Source organism: Hypanus sabinus, chromosome 20 (assembly GCF_030144855.1).
Source record: "Hypanus sabinus isolate sHypSab1 chromosome 20, sHypSab1.hap1, whole genome shotgun sequence".
Taxonomy (NCBI): domain Eukaryota; kingdom Metazoa; phylum Chordata; class Chondrichthyes; order Myliobatiformes; family Dasyatidae; genus Hypanus; species Hypanus sabinus.
The window spans coordinates 68,500,103-68,520,029 of NC_082725.1; the positions used below are offsets into that span (position 1 = coordinate 68,500,103).

Sequence of the window (19,927 nt, forward strand, 5' to 3'; positions counted from 1 at the left end):
CTCTGCACTAGCTGCTTATTCCCTTTCCAAACAGACAACCAGGGACCTGTCTCCTGCAAGTCAGGGGTGACTACCTCCCTGTAGTTCCTGTCTATCACCTCCTCATTCTCCCATATGAGCTGAAGGTCATTCAACTGCAGCTCCATTTCCTTAACACAGTCCCTATGGAGCTGCAACTCGATGCACTTCATGCAAGTGTAATTATCAGGGAGACTGGAGGTCTTCCAAATTTACCACATCTCATACAAGTAACATACCACTATCTTCTGATCTATCCTCAGCACACTATGTAGCGATAGAGATAAAAGAAAAACTTACTAGAAGTGTTCTTACTTACTCAGAACGTGCCCAAGCCTGTTCTTGCATAAGCTTTATGAGCCAAACCAAACCAATCTAAGAATGCCCCACTCCACCAATGGCCGCCCCACCTATGCCCCCTTTCTTTTTATTAGCCCCGCGCTGACTGCTGCTTACCGAGGGAAAAAAGCTGAAAAGCACTTGGAGCTCTTTTTAAACCTCCTGCTGCATTGCCAATGATCTCTCATGCTGTTGACCACCTGCTAAGATAAAAGCTAAAAAGGGCCTGAGCTCTTTTAAATCTCGCTCCACATCACCAGCGAACCTTTCGCACTGATTGCCCCCATTGAGGAAAAACATATTTGTACATCTGCTCATTAATGCAAGTATCTAACCAGCCAATCGTGTGGCAGCAATTAAACGCATAAAAGCATGCAGACATGGTCAAGAGGTTCAGTTGTTCAGACCAAACATCAGAATGGGGAAGAAATGTGACCCAAGTGACTTTGACTATGAAATGACTGTTGGTGCCAGATGGGGCATTTGAGTATCTCAGAAACTGCTAATTTTCTGGGATTTTCACACACATCAGTTGTGGAATTTACAGAAAGTGGTGTGAGAAACAAGAAAAGAATCCAGTGAGCAGGAGTTCTATGGGTGAAAACATCTTTTTAATGAGAGCGGTCAGAGGAGAATGGCCAGACTGGTTTAAATCAGCAGGAGGGTGACAGTAACTCAAAGAAGCAGATGGTACAAAAGCAGTGTTCAGAGGAGCATCTCTGAATGCATAAAATGTTCAACTTTGAAGTGGATGGGCTACAGCAGCAGAAGACCACAAGCATACACTTAGTGGCCACTTTATTTGGTACAGGAGGTGCTTACTGTGTATAAATCAAATTAAATACATTCAAAATAGTGAGAGAGAGAGATAACAAACCCACACTGTTATGCAAGAAAACACATGTATAGTCCAAGTCCTTGAGTGACGTGCAAATTGCTGGTACAGCTCCTGGCAATCCAGCTTGTCATACTACTGGTCAAACACTGGAGAGCAGCACTGATGGGAGAGGTGAGCTCCCAAATGAGCATGGACACCATGTTACACCGGCTCCAGTGTCTCCTCACCTGGACTCCAGAAGCTGGTAAGCCTGCAGCTTGACGCCTAGTCCTCGCTATAACCAAGGCCGTGCAGCTGCCACGTCGTCTGTCTCATCACCAAACAAGGAAGCAGGCCTGCAGCTTCTTATACTATCAACATCCAACAGGGTCTTGCGATCGCAAGAGAAATGTCCAAGTTGAACTGCTTTCGCGCACTCACTCCGACGTCTTCAATACAGAAGGAAGCATAACTATCTGCGCCCATGTCACCTCCTACTTTCTCTGGCCCAAGTACCGGCTTCTCCTTCTCTCAGCATGAGAGCCAGAGGCTTTAACATTCCAGCTGGTTGGTCTGAATAATGAACAGGTCACTGATGTGATAGATCACTGTACCTATTGTACCTCATCTAAGCTGGAGGAAGACCAGCTCTGATGGTTTCAGAAAGGATCTGGCAAGAGTAGATTGGGCTAGGCTGTTTTCTGTCAAAGCTGCACATGGTAAGTGGCAGGTCTTTAAAAGTAAAATTTTGTATGTGACTGTAAGAATAAAAGGTAAAAATAACAGGTGTAGGGGAACTTGGTTTTCAAGAGATATTGAGGCCTTGGTTAAGAAAAAAAGGAGGTGCTTGCAGGTACAGGCAGGTAGGAACAAATGAGGTACCTATGGAGTATAAGAAATGCAAGAGAACACTTATGAAAGAAATTGGGAGGGCTAAGGCATGAGGTTGCCTGAGCAGACAAGGTGAAGGAGATTCCTGAGACAAGGGAGGGCTGAGGCATGAGGTTGCCTGAGCAGACAAGGTGAAGGAGATTCCTGAGACAAGGGAGGGCTGAGGCATGAGGTTGCCTGAGCAGACAAGGTGAAGGAGATTCCTGAGACAAAGGAGGGCTGAGGCATGAGGTTGCCTGAGCAGACAAGGTGAAGGAGATTCCTGAGACAAAGGAGGGCTGAGGCATGAGGTTGCCTGAGCAGACAAAGTGAAGGAGATTCCTGAGACAAGGGAGGGCTGAGGCATGAGGTTGCCTGAGCAGACAAGGTGAAGGAGATTCCTGAGACAAGGGAGGGCTGAGGCATGAGGTTGCCTGAGCAGACAAGGTGAAGGAGATTCCTGAGACAAAGGAGGGCTGAGGCATGAGGTTGCCTGAGCAGACAAGGTGAAGGAGATTCCTGAGACAAAGGAGGGCTGAGGCATGAGGTTGCCTGAGCAGACAAGGTGAAGGAGATTCCTGAGACAAAGGAGGGCTGAGGCATGAGGTTGCCTGAGCAGACAAGGTGAAGGAGATTCCTAAGTGATTCTGTAGATATATTAAAAGCAAAAGGATTGCAAGGAACAAAATTGATCCCCTGGAAGACCAGGATGTTGGAGCAGAGATGGGGGAAATCTTAAGTGCATTTTTTGCATCTGTATTTACTCAGTAGACTATAGAAGTAGACAAAATGACATGAACTTCATGGAATCCTTACAGATTACACACAAGGAAGTATTTGTTGTCTTGAGGCAAATCAGGGTGGATACATCCCCAGGGCCTGACAAGGTATTCCTTTGGACCATGCAGGAGGGCAGTTCGGAACTGTGGGGGCTCCAGCAGAGATATTTAGCGACAGGTTAAATGCTGGAACATTAGGGGATTGCCTATGTTGTTCTGCGGTTTTAGAAAGCTCTAAAAATAAACCAGGAAATTATAGGCCGGAAATTGGACACCTACCTACAGTAAAGATGTAAATAAGGTTGAAAGAGTACAGAGAAAATTTACAAGGATGTTGCCAGGTCTGGGGGACCCGAGTTATATGGCAAGGCCACCACCATCGACGGCTCCTCGGTACAGATCATTAAAAGCACCAAATTTCTTGGTGTTCACCTGACGGAGAATCTCACCCGGTCCCTCAACACCAGCTCCATAGCAAAGAAAGCCCAGCAGCATCTCTACTATCTGCAAAGGCTGAGGAAAGTCCATCTCTCACCCCCCCATCCTCAACACATTCTACAGGGGTTGTAATGAGAGCATCCTGGGCAGCTGCATCACCGCCTGGTTTGGGAATTGCACTGTCTTGGATCGCAAGACCCTGCAGCGGATAGTGAGGTCAGCTGAGAAGATCATCGGGGTCTCTCTTCCCACTATTACAGACATTTATACCACACGATGCACCAGAAAAACTAACAGCATTATGAAGGACCCCACACACCCCTCATACAAACTCTTCTCCCTCCTGCCGTCTGGTAAAAGGCTCCGAAGCATTCGGGCTCTCACGACCAGACTATGTAACAGTTTCTTCCCCCAAGCTATCAGACTCCTCAATACCCAGAGTCTGGACTGACACCAACTTACTGCCCTCTACTGTGCCTATTGTCTTGTTTATTATTTGTTGTAATGCCTGCACTGTTTTGTGCACTTTATGCAGTCCTGGGTAGGTCTGTAGTCTAGTGTAGTTTTTTTTTCTGTGTTGTTTTACGTAGTTCAGTGTAATTTTTGTATTGTTTCATGTAGCACCATGGTCCTGAAAAAACATTGTCTCATTTTTACTGTGTACTGTACCAGCAGCTATGGTCGAAATGACAATAAAAAGTGACTTGACTTGACGAAGATTGTAAAGGTTTGGACTTTATTTCTTGGAACGTAGAACACCGAGAGGTTATTTGATAGAGATATAGACAAGCAGGCTTTTTCCTCTGAGGTTGGGTGAGATTACAACTAGAGGTCATGACTAAGGGTGAAAGGAGAAAAATTTAAGGGGAACATGAATTGAAGTTCAGTCAGAGGGTCGTGAGACTGTGGAATGAGCTGCCAGCACAAGTGGTGCATGTGAGCTGGATTTCAACGTTTAAGAGAGGTTTGGGTAGGTACATGGATGGTAGGACTATGATCCCAGTGTAGGTCGATGGGAGTAGACAGTTTAAATGGCTCAGCATGGACTGGATTGGCTAAGGACCTGTTTCTGTGCTGTACTTCTCTGGCAGTACTGTAACCACCAAGCTACCATGACCCTCGGAAAGAGGGTCCACTCTGCTTATCCATCTCATAATTTTTTCAGGTCTCCCTTCAGCCTCCATCATTCTAGAGTAAATAACTCTAGCTTGTCCAGCCTCTCCCTGTATCACATGCCTTCTAATCCAGGCAGCATTCTGTTTAACCTCTTCTGCACCCACTCCCATGCCTCCATATCCTCCCTATAACAGGGCAAATCTGAACACTTACAGCACTGTAGATGACACACTGTCTCACAGCTCCAGTGACTCATCCGGGAGTGCACGTGGGTCTGGTTTCCTCTCATAACTCGTGAGGGAGGGGTTGTAGATTAATTGGATGCTGTAAATAGTTCCAGCATGTAGTTAGTGGTGGAAATGGGGAGTTCATGAGAATACGTGGGGAGTATACAATAGGTTTATTGTAAATGAGTGACTGTTTCTGTGCTATATCTGTCTAAAGATCCATGCTATTATTTGTTGTTAAACACTACCTTTGTCAAGGACATCCATGTGGGTTAGAAGAATTTTCATGCCCTTCTGGTACTTAAAAAGTTGTTCAGTTTGAAATGATACAAGTTCTATTCAGAAGTAGGAATCAAGAAAACTGCAACTGGCTACGAACGAAAGCACGAGCTTTGGGAAGCTTTCATCGTGCAGTCAACCCTGACTTCCTGCTGCAATTAATCAAAGTCAGTCTCAGTAATGCAGGCTGGTTCTTATATAGTCTTACCCAGAACCAAGACACTTCAACAGACCCGAGTATGAATCTGGTATATTAAACAGAAGATGGATACTCATTCAAGGGTTTGTAAATTCTTTTAGCCTAAGAGGCCTCACCTGGCACCTCGAGCCAGTCTTTTAAGGATTTCAACAAGAACGTCTCCTTCACTTCTGATACTTTCTCCATGTCTTTCATTGGACATCACCTGAGTAACAAAAACAGAAAAACGACATTTGCCAAATGAATGGTTTAACTACATAATGCCTCATAGGCCTGACTTTATTCTCACAAATCAATGAAACTGTTGTAAAAAAAGATCACTCCCTACTTGTACTTAGTTCTTTCCTTTTGCTTGTTTTTTCTTTCCACTATTCTCTATAAGTGTATACCCCAGATAAATACTTTGTGGAGATTTGTGACATAAATGATTATATGATATATATGTACAATGTCTGAAATACATCTTACGGAAATGTTTGTTTAATGATGAACTTCAATAAAAAAATAAATTACAAAAAAAAGAAAACCTACAGCACAATACAGGCCCATTGGCCCATAAAGCTGTGCCCGACATGTCCTTACCTGAGAAATTACCCAGGGTTACGCATAGCCCTCTATTTTTCTAAGCTACATGTACCTATTGAGGCGTCTCTTAAAGGACCCTATTGTATCCGCCTCTAACACCGTTGCCAGCAGCCCATTCCACGCACTCACCACTCTCTGCGTAAAAAATTTACCCCTGACGTGTCCTCTTACCTACTTTAAATGTATCTTGTGCTAGCCATTTCAGCCCAGGGAAAAAGCCTCTGACTATCCACACGATCAATGCCTTTCATCATCTTATACACCTCTATCAGATCACCTCTCATCCTCCTTCACTCCAAGGAGAAAAGGCCGAGTTCACTCTACCTATTCTCATAAGGCATGCTCCCCAATCCAGGCAATGTCCTTGTAAATCTCCTCTGCACCCTTTCCATGGTTTCCACATCCTTCCTGTAGTGAGGCAACCAGAATTAAGCACCTGTGCAGTAGCTTTGAGTGTCCTGTGGACTCAGACCCCAAGATCCCTCTGATCTTCCACACTGCCAAGAGTCTTACCATTAATACTATATTCTGCCATCATATCTGACCTACCAAAATGAACCACACTTATCTGGGTTGAACTCCATCTGCCACTTCTCAGCCCAGTTTTGCATCCTATCAATGTCCTGCTGTAACCTCTTGACAGCCCTCCACACTACCCACAACACACCAAACCTTTGTGTCATCAGCAAACTTACTAACCCATCCCTCCACGTCCTCATCCGTCATTTATAAAAAGCATGAAGCACACCACTGGTCACCGACCTCCATGCAGAAGATGAACTGTCTAAAACGCCTTCTGTGGGCAAGCCAGTTCTGGATCCACAGAGCAATGGATCCCATGCCTCCTTACTTTCTCAATAAGCCTTGCATGGGGCACCTTATCAAATGCCTTGCTGAAATCCATATACACTACATCTACTGCTCTACCTTCATCAATGTGTTTAGTCACATCCTCAAAAAAATTTAATCAGGTTCATACCTGCCTTTGACAAAGCCATGCTGACTATTCCTAATCATATTATGCCTCTCCAAATGTTTATGAATCTTGCCTCTCAGGATCTTCTCCATCAACTTACCAACTACTGAAGTAAGACTCACTGGTCTGTAATTTCCTGGGCTATCTCTACTCCCTTTCTTGAATAAAGGAACAACATCCGCAACCCTCCAATCCTCTGGAACCTCGTCCATCCCCAATGATGATGCAAAGATCATCGCCAGAAGCTCAGCAATCTCCTCCCTCGCCTCTCACAGTAGCCCAGCTCCAGCACATCCTCTTTCTTAATGTCTATATGTTTAAGCTTTTCAAGTCATCCCTACAATCACCAAGATCCTTTTCCATAGTGAATACTAAAGCAAAGTGATACCTCTGCTATCTCCTCTGGTTCCATAAACACTTTTCAACTGACACACTTGATAGGTCCTATTCTCCCATGTCTTATCCTCTTGCTCTTCAAATACTTGTAGAATCCCCTGGGTTTTTCCTTAATTCTGTCCGCCAAGGCCTTCTCATGGCCCCTTCTGGCTCTCCTAATTTCATTCTTAAGCTCCTTCCTGATAGACTTGTAATCTTCTAGATCTCTATCATTACCCAGTTTTTTGAGCCTTTCTGGTGATCACAATGCCATTAGTTTCAAAGTAAAGATGCAAATAGATAGGTCTGATAAACTGGTTGAGACTCTAAGTTGGAGAAAGGCCAATTTTGATGGTATCAACAAAGATTTGGCAAGTGTGGATTGGGACAGGGCCTATTTTCTGGCAAATGTGAGCTTGGAAAGTGGAAGGCCTTTAAAAGTGAAATTTTGAGAGCACAAAGGTTTGCATGCCTGTCAGAAAAAAAAGGTGGAGATAACATGTGTAGGGACGCTTGGTTTTCAAGAGATATTGAGGCCCTGGTTAAGAAACAAAAAGGATGTGCATAGAAGGTATGGGCAGGTAGGTATTTACAGAGTACAAGAAATGCTTAAGAGAGAAATCAGGAGGGCTAAAAGAAGGCATGAGGTCACCTTAACAGAGAAGATACAAGGAATCTACAGAAACGTTAAGAGCAAAAGGACTGCAAAGGCCAAAATTGGTTCTCTGGAATATCAGAATGTTAATCCATGTTTGGATTGGTGGGATCTTCATACAGATGCAAAAGAGATGGGTGAGATCTTCATACAGGTGCAAAAGAGATGGGTGGGATCTTCATACAGATGCAAAAGAGATGGGTGGGATCTTCATACAGGTGCAAAAGAGATAGGTGAGATCTTCATACAGATGCAAAAGAGATGGGTGGGATCTTCATACAGGTGCAAAAGAGATAGGTGAGATCTTCATACAGATGCAAAAGAGATAGGTGAGATCTTCATACAGATGCAAAAGAGATGGGTGAGATCATACAGGTGCAAAAGAGATGGGTGAGATCTTCATACAGATGCAAAAGAGATAGGTGAGATCTTCATACAGGTGCAAAAGAGATAGGTGAGATCATACAGGTGCAAAAGAGATAGGTGAGATCTTCATACAGATGCAAAAGAGATAGGTGAGATCTTCATACAGGTGCAAAAGAGATAGGTGAGATCATACAGGTGCAAAAGAGATAGGTGAGATCTTCATACAGATGCAAAAGAGATGGGTGAGATCATACAGGTGCAAAAGAGATAGGTGAGATCTTCATACAGATGCAAAAGAGATGGGTGGGATCTTCATACAGATGCAAAGGCTGCATTTACTCAGGTGACAGACACAGAGTCTATAGAAGTAAGGCAAAATAGCATCAACTTCATCAACTCTTTACAGACTACAGAGGAAGAGATGTTTTCTGTCTTGAGGCAAATCAAGATGCATAAATCCCCAGGGCCTGCCAAGGTGAATTCTTGGACCCTGTGGGAGGCAAGTGCAGAAATTACATGGTCCCGACCAGTGATATTTAAATCATCCTTAGCGACAGGTGAAGTGCTGGAGGACCGGAAGGTAGCTAACATTGTCCCACTGTTTAAGGAAGGCTCAAAAAATAGATCAGGAAATTTTAGGCCAGAAAATTGTTGGAAGGTATTCTAAGGGACTGGATATGAGTATTTGGATAGACATGGACTGATTAAGGATAATCAGCACAGCTTTGTGCATAGTAGGTCATCACTAACCAATCTTAGAGATTTTTGAGGAAGTTGCCAGGAAAGTTAATATAGGCAAGGCAGTGGATGTTGCCTAGATGGTGGTAGTAAATTGGATTAGACATTAGCTTTGTAGGAGAAGCTACAGGGTGGTGGTAGATGGTTGCCTCTGTGTTTGGAGGCCTGCGACCAGTGGAGTGCCGCAGAGAATGATTCTGGATCCATTGTTTATCATCTATATCAATGGTTTGGATGATAATGTGGTTAACTGGGTCAGCAAATTTGTAGATGCCAGCAAGAATGAGGCATAGTGACAGCGAGGAAGACTATCATGGCTTGCAGCAGGATCTGGATCAGCTGAAAACTGGGAAATAGAATTGCAGACAAGTGCGTGGTGCTAACCGGGGTAGGTCTTTCACAGTGAATGATAGGGCACTGAGAAGTGTGGTACAACACAGGAATCTGGAGATTTCTTTTTGTGTGCCATACTCTGCCAGAGCCTTGAACACCAGTTTTTTTCAAATTGGTTGTCTTGAGGAAAGATTCTGTGAGTGGCCCCCCATGTCCTTCTCACAGTGCAGTTTTTCAGTTGTTTTTTTCTTACGTGGCTGAATTGCAAGCTCGACACTCAACCCGGCACAGATGTAAAGTGTGTCTGGGAGCAGCCCAGCTGGATTCGAACTCAGGAGCCTTTGCTCCAGAGTCTGGCGCTGAGAATGAGAGAGTGAGAGAGAGAGCATCCTGATTGGTCTCTCTTTGTGCTAAGTAGACCAGGGGTAACCAACTTTTTGCACCGTGGACTGGTTTAATATTGACAATATTCTTGCGGACTGGCTGACGGGGGGGGGGGGGGGGAGTGTTAAACCCGACCGGAATACAGTGATACTAGAAGCAGCTTCCTTATGTCCAGTCTATTCCGCAATTTAGTTTTCGCGGCTCTCAGCACTTGCTTCTGTCCTGCTTGCTCACATTTTTTCCTGCTCTAAAAACTCAACGGCTCAACGGGTTTGTCTTTAAGTGCAGGGTGCTTGGACTCAAGGTGCCGAAGCAGTTTTGAGGGCTTCATTGCCTCATTAGACAGCCTCCAAACACGAATTCCAGCTTCACAGCGGTCACAGTCTGGAGAAAGCGACCAACTGAGCGAGGAGTGCAACAGGACACGCGCCCGCCCCCCCTTGTAGGATCTATTGGCCGACAAAAGTTTGTCTCGAGGGATGACTGTCAGTAGATCGCAGCGAGGTAGCTGCTCTGCTACTTACGAAACCCTGAGCCCGAATTAGGTCGTCTGCGAATATTTTAGCACCGGGTTCCCCTCGAACATTCGGTGTGCTAAACGGGTTTAGAGGCGGCGCCCATCTGTCCGCGCTCCGGGCCAGTAGCAACGGCACTTCTCGTCGACCGCGCGAGGCCAACCAGTGATCCTTGGCACGAGGGTATCACTGCGTTTAGGCGACTGATGGCCTCGCGTGCGTTCAACTTCCAACAGTGGGCGTGAAAGGGAATGAGGAAAGGTGCAGCTGACTCATATCATTTCCTCGCGGCCCGGTGGTTGGGGACTGCTGAAATAGGCGTATCAGTTTTCTCTGTGGGGGGGGGGGGCGGGCTTCACAGTCGACCTCTCTCTCTCTCTTTCATTGTCCATCAGTTTAGTTTAGTGTCCTGCAGCGCCATGGCAGAGTGTTCCAAAAAAAGGAAATATAAAACGTACTTCACCCCAGACTACACTAAAGTTTACCCCTGCCGCATAGGGGTCAAAAATAATGACAGTGTTGCTCCCTGCACTGTTTGCAACAGTGATTTTTCTATTGCCTGTGGTGGGTTAAATGACTGTAAAAGACGTGTTGAGGTGAGTTTAACAGGTGTCATTCATTCATTAGCATAGCTAACGTTATTTAAACTAGCTGGCTAGCTGCTAAGGAGCTACTCTATTGACATCCTACGTGATGAGGCCAGACTCCCTGTAGACTTGCTTAAAGTTGTAATAGAATAAAAAAACGACTCCATGATAATATCAGTACATATTTTAAAGTTGCATTGTCTGCATAAGACAATATTATAAGGATACACCTTATGCTTTTATTTCCTTTAGGGACAACAACATATTAGGGAGGCTAAGTGCAGGGAAGGCTGCTCAAGTATTTCAGTTCTTTTCAGCAAAAAACCAAAGTCTGACAGAGAAGGTCACTCTAGAGCTGAGTCAACTGTCTCACAAAACACTTGTGAATCTGATGTCTTGCAAAATTATCAAATTCATTGACACAGACTGCTATGAGGCTGAGACTTCCAGTAAAACGTTCAAATCTGCCGAGCAAGCCACATCACAGTACAAGGAAAGTTTGCAAAAGAAATAGAAGAGCTATTTGTATTAGCATTTAGCTGTTAGCACTGAGACCGCCAACAAAATACTCAACAAGGAATATATATGTGGATGTGTGTGTGTGCATGTAAATAGTTTCAATATGTGGTCAAACAAATTGTTGTGTTCTTTTATAATCAAATGTCCTGTATACATACACCCTTGGAGGTTGACTGGGGGGTGGGTGGTGCAACCTCCCTGAAATGAGTTTCTGTAGGCTGGGATGTCTGCAAAGGAGACAGCATGATGTGGGAGCTGGTGGACTCATTGAGCTTCCTGGTGACCACATCTGCAGCGAGTGTTGGCTGCTCGAGGGACTCAGGCTCAAAGCTGATGACCTGGAATCTGAGCTTCAAACACTGCGGCACATCGGGGAGAGAAAGAGCTACCTGGACTCTCTGTTTCAGGACGTAAGCACCATTAGATTAGCTGCCTCAAACTTGGTCTGCAGTCAGGGACAAGAGGATATGACCACGAGTGAAGCAGGTAGTGGGATCCAAGAGACAATATTGGAGGAGCCTCACTCCTTGATTTTGCTCAACAGGTTTAAGATTATTGCTCCCTGTGAGGACAAGAGTGGGGGCTGTAGGAAGGATGAGCAACCGAACTGTGGCACCATGGTTCAGGGGGCCTTTCAAGCAGGGGGGAGAGAAGAGAAATGGAGTGGTAATTGGGGAGTAGACAAAGATCTCTGTTGCAAGGATAGAGTGTCCCAAAGACTGTGTTGCCTACCTGGTGCCCAGATTAGGGACATCTCATCTGACCTGCAGAGGTATTTGCCATGGGAGGGGAAAGATCCAGTTGTCGTGGTCCATGTGGATATCCACGATGTAGGTAGGACGAGGAAACAGGTTCTGTTGAGGGAATTTGAGCAGCTAGGGACTAAATTAAAAAGCTGAACCAAAAATGATGGTAATCGGTAGATTACTACCTGAGCCACGTGCAAATTGGCACAGGTTTAAGAAGATTAGAGAGGATTGGTGTGGGTGAAGTGGGTTTGAATTCATGGGGAACTGGCACCAGTAGTGGAGAAGGAGGAACTTGCTCCACTGGGATGGGCTCCACCTGAACCATGGTGGGACCTGAATCCTGGTGAATCGCAATACCAGGGTTGTGGATAAGGCTTCAAACTAGATAGTAAGGAGGTGGGTTCAACAGACTGGAAAAGTATGGATAAAGTAAAAAAGTGTGGCCAAGAGAAAGTAAAAACAAAAGTTAAAAAAGGGCAAAGTAATGGTAGAGTGTAGAAAAGTCAAGTACAAAAGAGGTCAAGATCACCCAGAGTTTAAAGGCAGAATGAGTGCAGAGCACTTTACCTGAATGGCCATAGTATTTGTAACAAGGTCAGTGAAGTGGCACAAATCAGTATAAAGTGGCCATTACAGGAAATTGGTTGCAGGTGGAGAGGATTGGAGATTAAATATCCAAGAATAGGCAGGAGGTAAGGGAGGTGGGGTAGTGCTCAATTAAGAATGAGATCAGAGTGAAAGTGAGAGATGATATAAAAGCTAAGGAGCAGAATATTGAATCCATCTGGGTAGAGATTAAGAATAGTAAAGGGGAAAAAAAATCACTGGTGGGAGTTGTCTGTAGGCCACCAAGTATTAACCGGCAATAACCTAGAAATATCTGAGGCATGTAGGAATGGAACAGCAGTTATCGTGGGGGACTTTAACTTGCACATAGATTGGGTGAATCAAGTTGGTCAAGGTAGTCTTGAGGAGGACTTCACAGAATGCATCTGTGATGGCTTTCTTGAGCAGCATGTTACTGAACCTACAAGTGAACGTGCTATCTTAGATCTGGTCCTGTGCAAGGAAACAGGTAGAATTATAGATCTTGTAGTTGGGGATCCTCTGGAAAGAGTGATCACAGTATGACTGAGTTTGTCATACAAATGGAGGGTGCAAAACCAATGTATTATGCGTAAACAAGGGTGACTACAATGGGATGGGGCAAGAGCTGGATAGGGTAGACTGGGAACACAGGCTTTATGGTGGGATGGTTGAGAAACAGTGCAAGATTTTCAAAGAGATTTCTCATGGTGCTCAACAAAAGTATATTCCAGTTAAAAACAAAGACAGTAAGGGTGGGGAGAACCAGCCATGGATAACTAAGGAAACAAAAGAAGGCATCAAACTAAAAGCTTGTGTACAAAGTCACCAAGAACAGTGGGAAACTGAAAGATTAGGAAAATTTTAAAAAGCAACAAAGAACCAAAAAGTAGGCAATAAAGAAAGGGAAGATAAATTATGAAAATAAACTAACACACAATATAAAAACTGATAGTAAAAGTTTTTATAATTATCCAAAGCAGAAAAGAGTGGCCAAAGTGAATGCAGGTCCTTTGAAGGACAAGAAGGGGGAATTAATATTGGGTAATGAGGAAATAGCTGAGTCTTTGACAATTTTGAGTCAGTTTTCATGGTGGAGGACATGTCTAACATGCCGAAGAGAGATGACATGTATGCAGTGGGAGGTGAGGACATTGATACAATAGCTATCACTAAAATGGTAGTGCTAGGCAAACTTGTGGGCCTGAAGATAGACAAGTCCCCTGGTCCTGTTGGAATGCATCCCAGGGTACTGAAAGAAATGGCAGAACTTATAGTTGAGGCTTTGATGATAAATTACCAAAATTCTCTGGACTCTGGGCAAGTCCTGGCAGATTGGAAGATGGCAAATGTCACGCCACTGTTCAAAAAAGGATGTAAGCAAAAGGCAGGTAACTATAGGCCAGTTAGTTTAACATTTGTAGTTGGAAAAATGCTTGAAGATCTCATTAAGGAAGAAATAGTGAGGCATCTAGAAAGAAATGGATCCATTATGCAGCATGGATTCATCAAAGGTAGATCTTGTTTGACAAAAATTCTTTGAGGATATAACAAGCACATTGAATAGCGGGGAACAGCTGGACATTATTTACTTGGATTTCCAGAAGGCATTTGATAAGGTGCCACATAAAAGTCTTATCCATGAGATAAGGATGCACAGAATTGAGGATGATGTATTAGCATGATAGAGGATTGGTTAACGAAGAAAAAGAAAAGCTGGGATACATGGGTGTTTCTCTGGTTAGAAATCAGTGGTGAGCAGTGTGCCGGGGCTCGGTAGTGGATCTGCATCTGTTCACAATATATATTAACAATCTGGAAGAGGTAACGGAGCGCAGTGTATCTAAATTTGCTGATGATGCTAAATTGAGTGGAAAGGCAAATTGTGCAGAGGGTACAGAAAGTCTGGAGAGAGATATAGATAGGTTAAGTGAGTGGGCAAAGGTCTAGCAGATGGGTACAATGTTAGTAAATGCATGATCATATGCTTTGAAAGGAAAAATGGAAGATAAGATTATTATTTAAATGGTAAAAGATTGCAGCACGCTGCTGTACAGGATGGGAGTGCTTGTGCATGAATCACAAACAGTTAGTTTGCAGGTGCAGCAGGCTATCAAAAAGGCAAATGGAATGTTGGTCTTCATTGCTAGAGGGATTGAGTTTAAGAGCAAGGAGGTTATGCTGCAACTGTACAGGGTACTGGTGAGGCCACACCTGGGGTACTGTGTGCAGTTCTGGTCTCCTTACTTGAGGAAGGACATACCAGCTTTGGAAGCAGTGCAGAGGAGATTCATCAAGTTGAATCCAGAGCCGAGGGGGTTAGACTATAAGAAGAGACTGAGTCACCTGGGACTGTACTCACTGGAATTCAGAAGGATGAGAGGAGATCTGATAAAAACATAAAGTTACGACATGGAATTATTTTAGACAGCAAGGACCTATTTCCCTTTACTGAGAGGTCAATAATCTGGGATGTATACTCAGGTGATTGGCAGAAGTGATAGAAAGGAGTTGAAGAGTGATTCTTTCAAACAAAGTGTGGTGGAGACGGGAACTCACCGCCTGAAAGGGAAGTCTGGTTACACCTCACCACTGTGTGTCTACAGTTCAGCGGGTTTAGCCTTAATGGGCCAACTGGTCTCCATCTCTTCCTGCAATGAACAAAGGCCTGGTATTCAGCCTATGAATACTGGTTAATTCTTCAGTCTGCATCTATTTGGTGACCATGTTGGAAACCATTACAGATGCCAGCAAGCTTGGCTGTGGTCAGTACTCCACTGGATTGAGAATGACAACTAATGAGTAGCTGCAAAAACTCAAGAGATGTGGAATAAGACCTACATCCTCAACATGGTAGAAATCCAAGGGAAGAACAATCCGCCTTTACTGGAGAATCTGAGACTTGGTCCCTTACAAAAGACATCAACAGACCTTTCTCACTGATCAGATACCAGACACTGGGAAAGATGCTCTGCTGGATCTGGATGCAAAACAAATCCAAGCAAACCTTTCTGTCTTATTCCTGGAATATGGGCTCTACAGTCATTGGGTATCTCTGATTAGAGTAGTGGAGTTAATGTCTGTGTAAAAATAGCAAACCAACAGACCAGTGTAAAATTTTCACTGCCACAGGTGTTGGATATCATCAAGTCCTGGAATTACAGAGTAGAGAAATGGGCCCTCAGGCCCACCATACCCATGCTGACCTTTTCTTGTTGTGATGTTGTGAAAGGCTCCTCCATTCTCAATTACAATAATCCCATTTGCAAACAGTAGGTCCATATTTTTTGTACACCTTGCCTATTTAGGTGTTTATCTCAAAGCATTTTAAATATAGTAAATGCATCAGATTCTATCACCTCTTCTAGCAGTGAATTCCAGATATCAAACACTCTGTTTAAAAACCCATTCCCTCAGATCCACTTTAAAATCCGCTCCTCTCATCTTGAACCTATGCCCTCTTTCATTCATTTATCATGGGACAGATATTTTGACTATGCTATCTGTTACACCTCTGTCAGGTCATCCCGCAACCTCCTTCACTCCAGGGAAACGAGCCCAGCCTATCTAATCTTTCCCCATAACTAAAGTACTCCAAATTCAGAAACATCCTATTGAATATTCTCTGCACTCTCTCTAGCACAGTAACACCCTTCCTATAGTGTGGTTATCAGAACTGCAGACAATACTCCCAAGTATGGTCCAAGCAGTCTTCTGTAAAGTTGTAACATAACACCCCAACTTTTACATATTCTATGTCCCGACATAAAGGCATGCATACCATACACCTTCTTCACTACCCTATTTACCTGTATGGCCACTTTCCAGGAACACTGGACTTGAACCTGAATGTCTCCCTGTTTATCAACATTCCTTGGCCCTACCACTTCTTACTTCAAAATCTGACTTCCCAAAATGTATCATTTTGTAGTTGTCAGGATTAAATTCCAGCATGTTTGACAATCCTGTTTGTAAAGCTATGTGTTTTCTTCTAAATTTCACCTCTGTATTACTACATACATTTAACTTGGTTTGCAATTTATATTACATTAGCCAAAGACTGTCATTACCTTCTTTCTTTCCTGATACAGCCTGTTCAGGCTTTTATTTTGAAAAATATCCCTGCCAACTTTTATTCTGATTGTGCTGCCGATGTTAATTCTGATTGTGCTGCCACCTTTACATTTGAAAGTAAGTTGGACCATGTGAAGAGAGCAGTCATTTTGTTTTGCCGGGGTTTTTAGGCAGACTGAAGCACACTTACACAATCTGATGTTGTCTTTGCGTGATTGTAAACCATTGTCTGTAGTGTTGGCTTAGTTCATAAAGCAGAATGCTATCTGAGCAATATTTTGTGTTAATATTTAAGTAAAAGCTTATTCTGGTTATCGGTGTAGTGTTTGACCAGCTTTGGTAATTTAATGAATGCTTACATGATGCTAATCTTCTTGCATACTTTAAAATTTAGCTTACTCATTTTATGTATAATTTTAGATAATTTACATGTGTCTAGCTTCATATATTACTAATTTCTTATGAATGTGTGACAATCATCATATGTTTGCTGCATTAAGTACTTACAGTATTTTTCTGGCAACACACACAAAATGCTGGTGGAACACAGCAGGCCAGGCAGCATCTATAGGAAGAAGCACTGTTGACGTTTGGGGCCGAGACCCTTCGTCAGGAGTTTCCTGGTTTGTTCTCAGTTTTACACAACTGTACGTGTATGTGCTGCCCAAATCAAGCATCCAGAGCTTGGACTCTTGTGTTCAGCTGAGTGGAGTTTGGCCTCCTGCTGAATTGTGTTCCTCCTACTTCACACACAAGGACTACAGCAGAGAATGCAGCTCCTCAAAGAGCACCCAAACACTCAACGGCAGTGAATAACAAGCACTATGGATGAGAGGTACTCAAAAGATCCAACATCACAGAACAGACAAACCTCACCAGCAGAGCATCTGACAACAGTTGATTGTGATCGTTCAGATCATCAGCCGATGCTGCAGAAACACAAGCCAAAGCAAAGGTAGAGCGCACGCTATGCTTGTAGGGAAGGATATTGCCATTAAAGCAGATAAAGCTTGGAGGCACTGCATCTTCAAAAAGAAGCAGCAGTTGCTATCACCTTGGCAGAGATATTGGAGGCAGCAGCAGAGCAGGGGAGTGAGGAACTGTACAGGAACTTGGCTGGTATATCCTGACTGCCATGTTCAGCTGAGTGGAGTTTAGCTTACTTCTGAATTGTACTTCACACACAAGGAGGGTAAGCTAGGGTAAGCCCTCTTGGGCAGTTTTATTGCATACAAAACCTTTGGTTAAGCAGCAGGAAGGGGAAATAAATAGGTTTGAGAGGAATTAAATTCCAAGTTCAAAGTAAATTTTATTATCAAAGTACATGTGGCACCATATAAAACCCAGAGATTCAATTTCCTGTGGGCATACTCAGTAACTATAGCAGGAATAATGCCAAACCAGCCAGAGTACAGCAGACTACAAACTGTGCAAATACAAATATAAATAAATAGCAATAAATAACGACCACATGAGATAGAGTCCTTAAAGTGATATAATTGTATGTGGGAATATTTCAACGATGGGGCAAGTGAATGTATACCCCCTTTTATTCAAGAGCTTGACGGTTGAGGGGTAGTAACTGTTCTTGAACCTGGTGGTATGAGGTTATGGAGCTTATGTCTCCCCACTCGCTGTGAAAATGGAGACATCTCTTTCTGCCTTATTAGGGAGAGAGATTGTGTGGTATGTCAAATACTGAGTGAACAAATAGTCTTTGGGGTAACTGCAAGTCTGTGTCTTTGCTGATGCTTTGCTCACGTTTGAATGCTCGGTGGCGGGTGCCGATGCTTTTCTTTGCCAGTTAAGGGTGGGAGACGGGGGATTGTTGCTTGCTGCCGCTTATGTGCGGGAGGGAGGGGAGCTGGGGGGACTTTGGGATTCTAACATTTAACTGTCATTCATTCTTTGGGGCACTCCTCTGTTTTTGTGGATGATTGTGAAGAAAAAGCATTTCAGGATGTATATTGTATACATTTCTCTGACATTAAATGTACCTTTGAAACCTTATGACTCCACTGCCGGACTGTGGGGCTCTTGATACCTCAGTGATTTAACCCTAATGTGGAACATTGTCAGAAATACAGATTTCTATCATTGAGATTCAGAATTTGATGTGATGTGTAAACTGGTCAGGTTTTTGGTCATCTGCCCCAGTTCCTCATGTGGCACAGCTCCTTGAAGCATCTTAGGCTTTTTTGTGTTACGCTAGAGGAATTTTGATTTACTATATTTACTCACTGAAATATTTCTGATTTTATTTAATATATTCAATACTAAAACTATTCACTTCATGTAGGATAAATCATTCCTAATTTTATTGTACCAATACAACTTAACAATGCAGGAAGTACTCAGAGAGTCAAGCTCCACCTGCACAGGGAAATGCAGAGTTGAAGTTGCAGATCGATGACCCTTCATCAGAACAGAGAAGCCTATTTCAAGTTGCAGAACATTTAGGGGGAATCCCCTTTAATCAAAATGGTGCCAGAGACGGGTGACTTTTTGTGTGCAACTCCCAATGGTACCATCAATACTTTTGTTGCCATCTTCAGAAGTTTTCTGATGACTCTGCCATAGTTGGATGCATCAGCAAGGGAGATGAGGTGGAGTACAAGGCTACGGTGGGAAACTTTGTCACATGGTGTGAGCAGAATCATCTGCAGCTTAATGTGAAAAAGACTAAGGAGCTGGTGGTGGACCTGAGGAGGGCTAAGGCACTGGTGACTCCTGTTTCCATCCAAGGGGTCAGTGTAGACATGGTGGAGGATTACAAATACCTGGGGATACGAATTGACAATAAATTGGACTGGTCAAAGAACACTGAGGCTGTCTACAAGAAGGGTCAGAGCCGTCTCTACTTCCTGAGGAGACTGAGGTGCTTTAACATCTGCCGGACGATGCTGAGGATGTTCTACGAGTCTGTGGTGGCCAGTGCTATCATGTTTGCTGTTGTGTGCTGGGGCAGCAGGCTGAGGGTAGCAGACACCAACAGAATCAACAAACTCATTCGTAAGGCCAGTGATGTTGTGGGGGTGGAACTGGAACAATGTCTCCCATCCACTCCGTAATGTACTGGTCAGGCACAGGAGTACGTTCAGCCAGAGACTCATTCCACCGAGATGCAACACTGAACGTCATAGGAAGTCATTCCTGCCTTGGCCATCAAATTTTACAACTCCTCCCTCGGAGTGTCAGACACCCCGAGCCAATAGGCTGGTCCTGGACTTATTTCCACTTGGCATAATTTACTTAATATTATTTAATTATTTATGGTTTTATATTGCTATATTTCTACACTATTCTTGGTTGGTGTGACTGTAACAAAACCCAATTTCCCTCAGGGTCAATACAGATCAATACAGACTGGTTTTGTTGCATCTCGGTGGAATGAGTCTCTGGCT

The 19,927-nt window shown here is 43.7% G+C and overlaps 1 protein-coding gene across 8 annotated transcripts in view; it reads right to left on the reverse strand.

The window, feature by feature from the left end:
• The window catches only part of ulk4 (unc-51 like kinase 4), a 712,463-nt gene that overhangs the window by 20,328 nt on the left and 672,208 nt on the right, over positions 1-19,927 (reverse strand). For all 8 annotated transcript variants that reach the window (XM_059945716.1, XM_059945717.1, XM_059945718.1 and 5 more), the window contains one exon: positions 5,199-5,287. In XM_059945716.1, the coding sequence (XP_059801699.1) occupies positions 5,199-5,287 (89 nt within the window). The remainder of the gene's footprint in view (positions 1-5,198; positions 5,288-19,927) is intronic.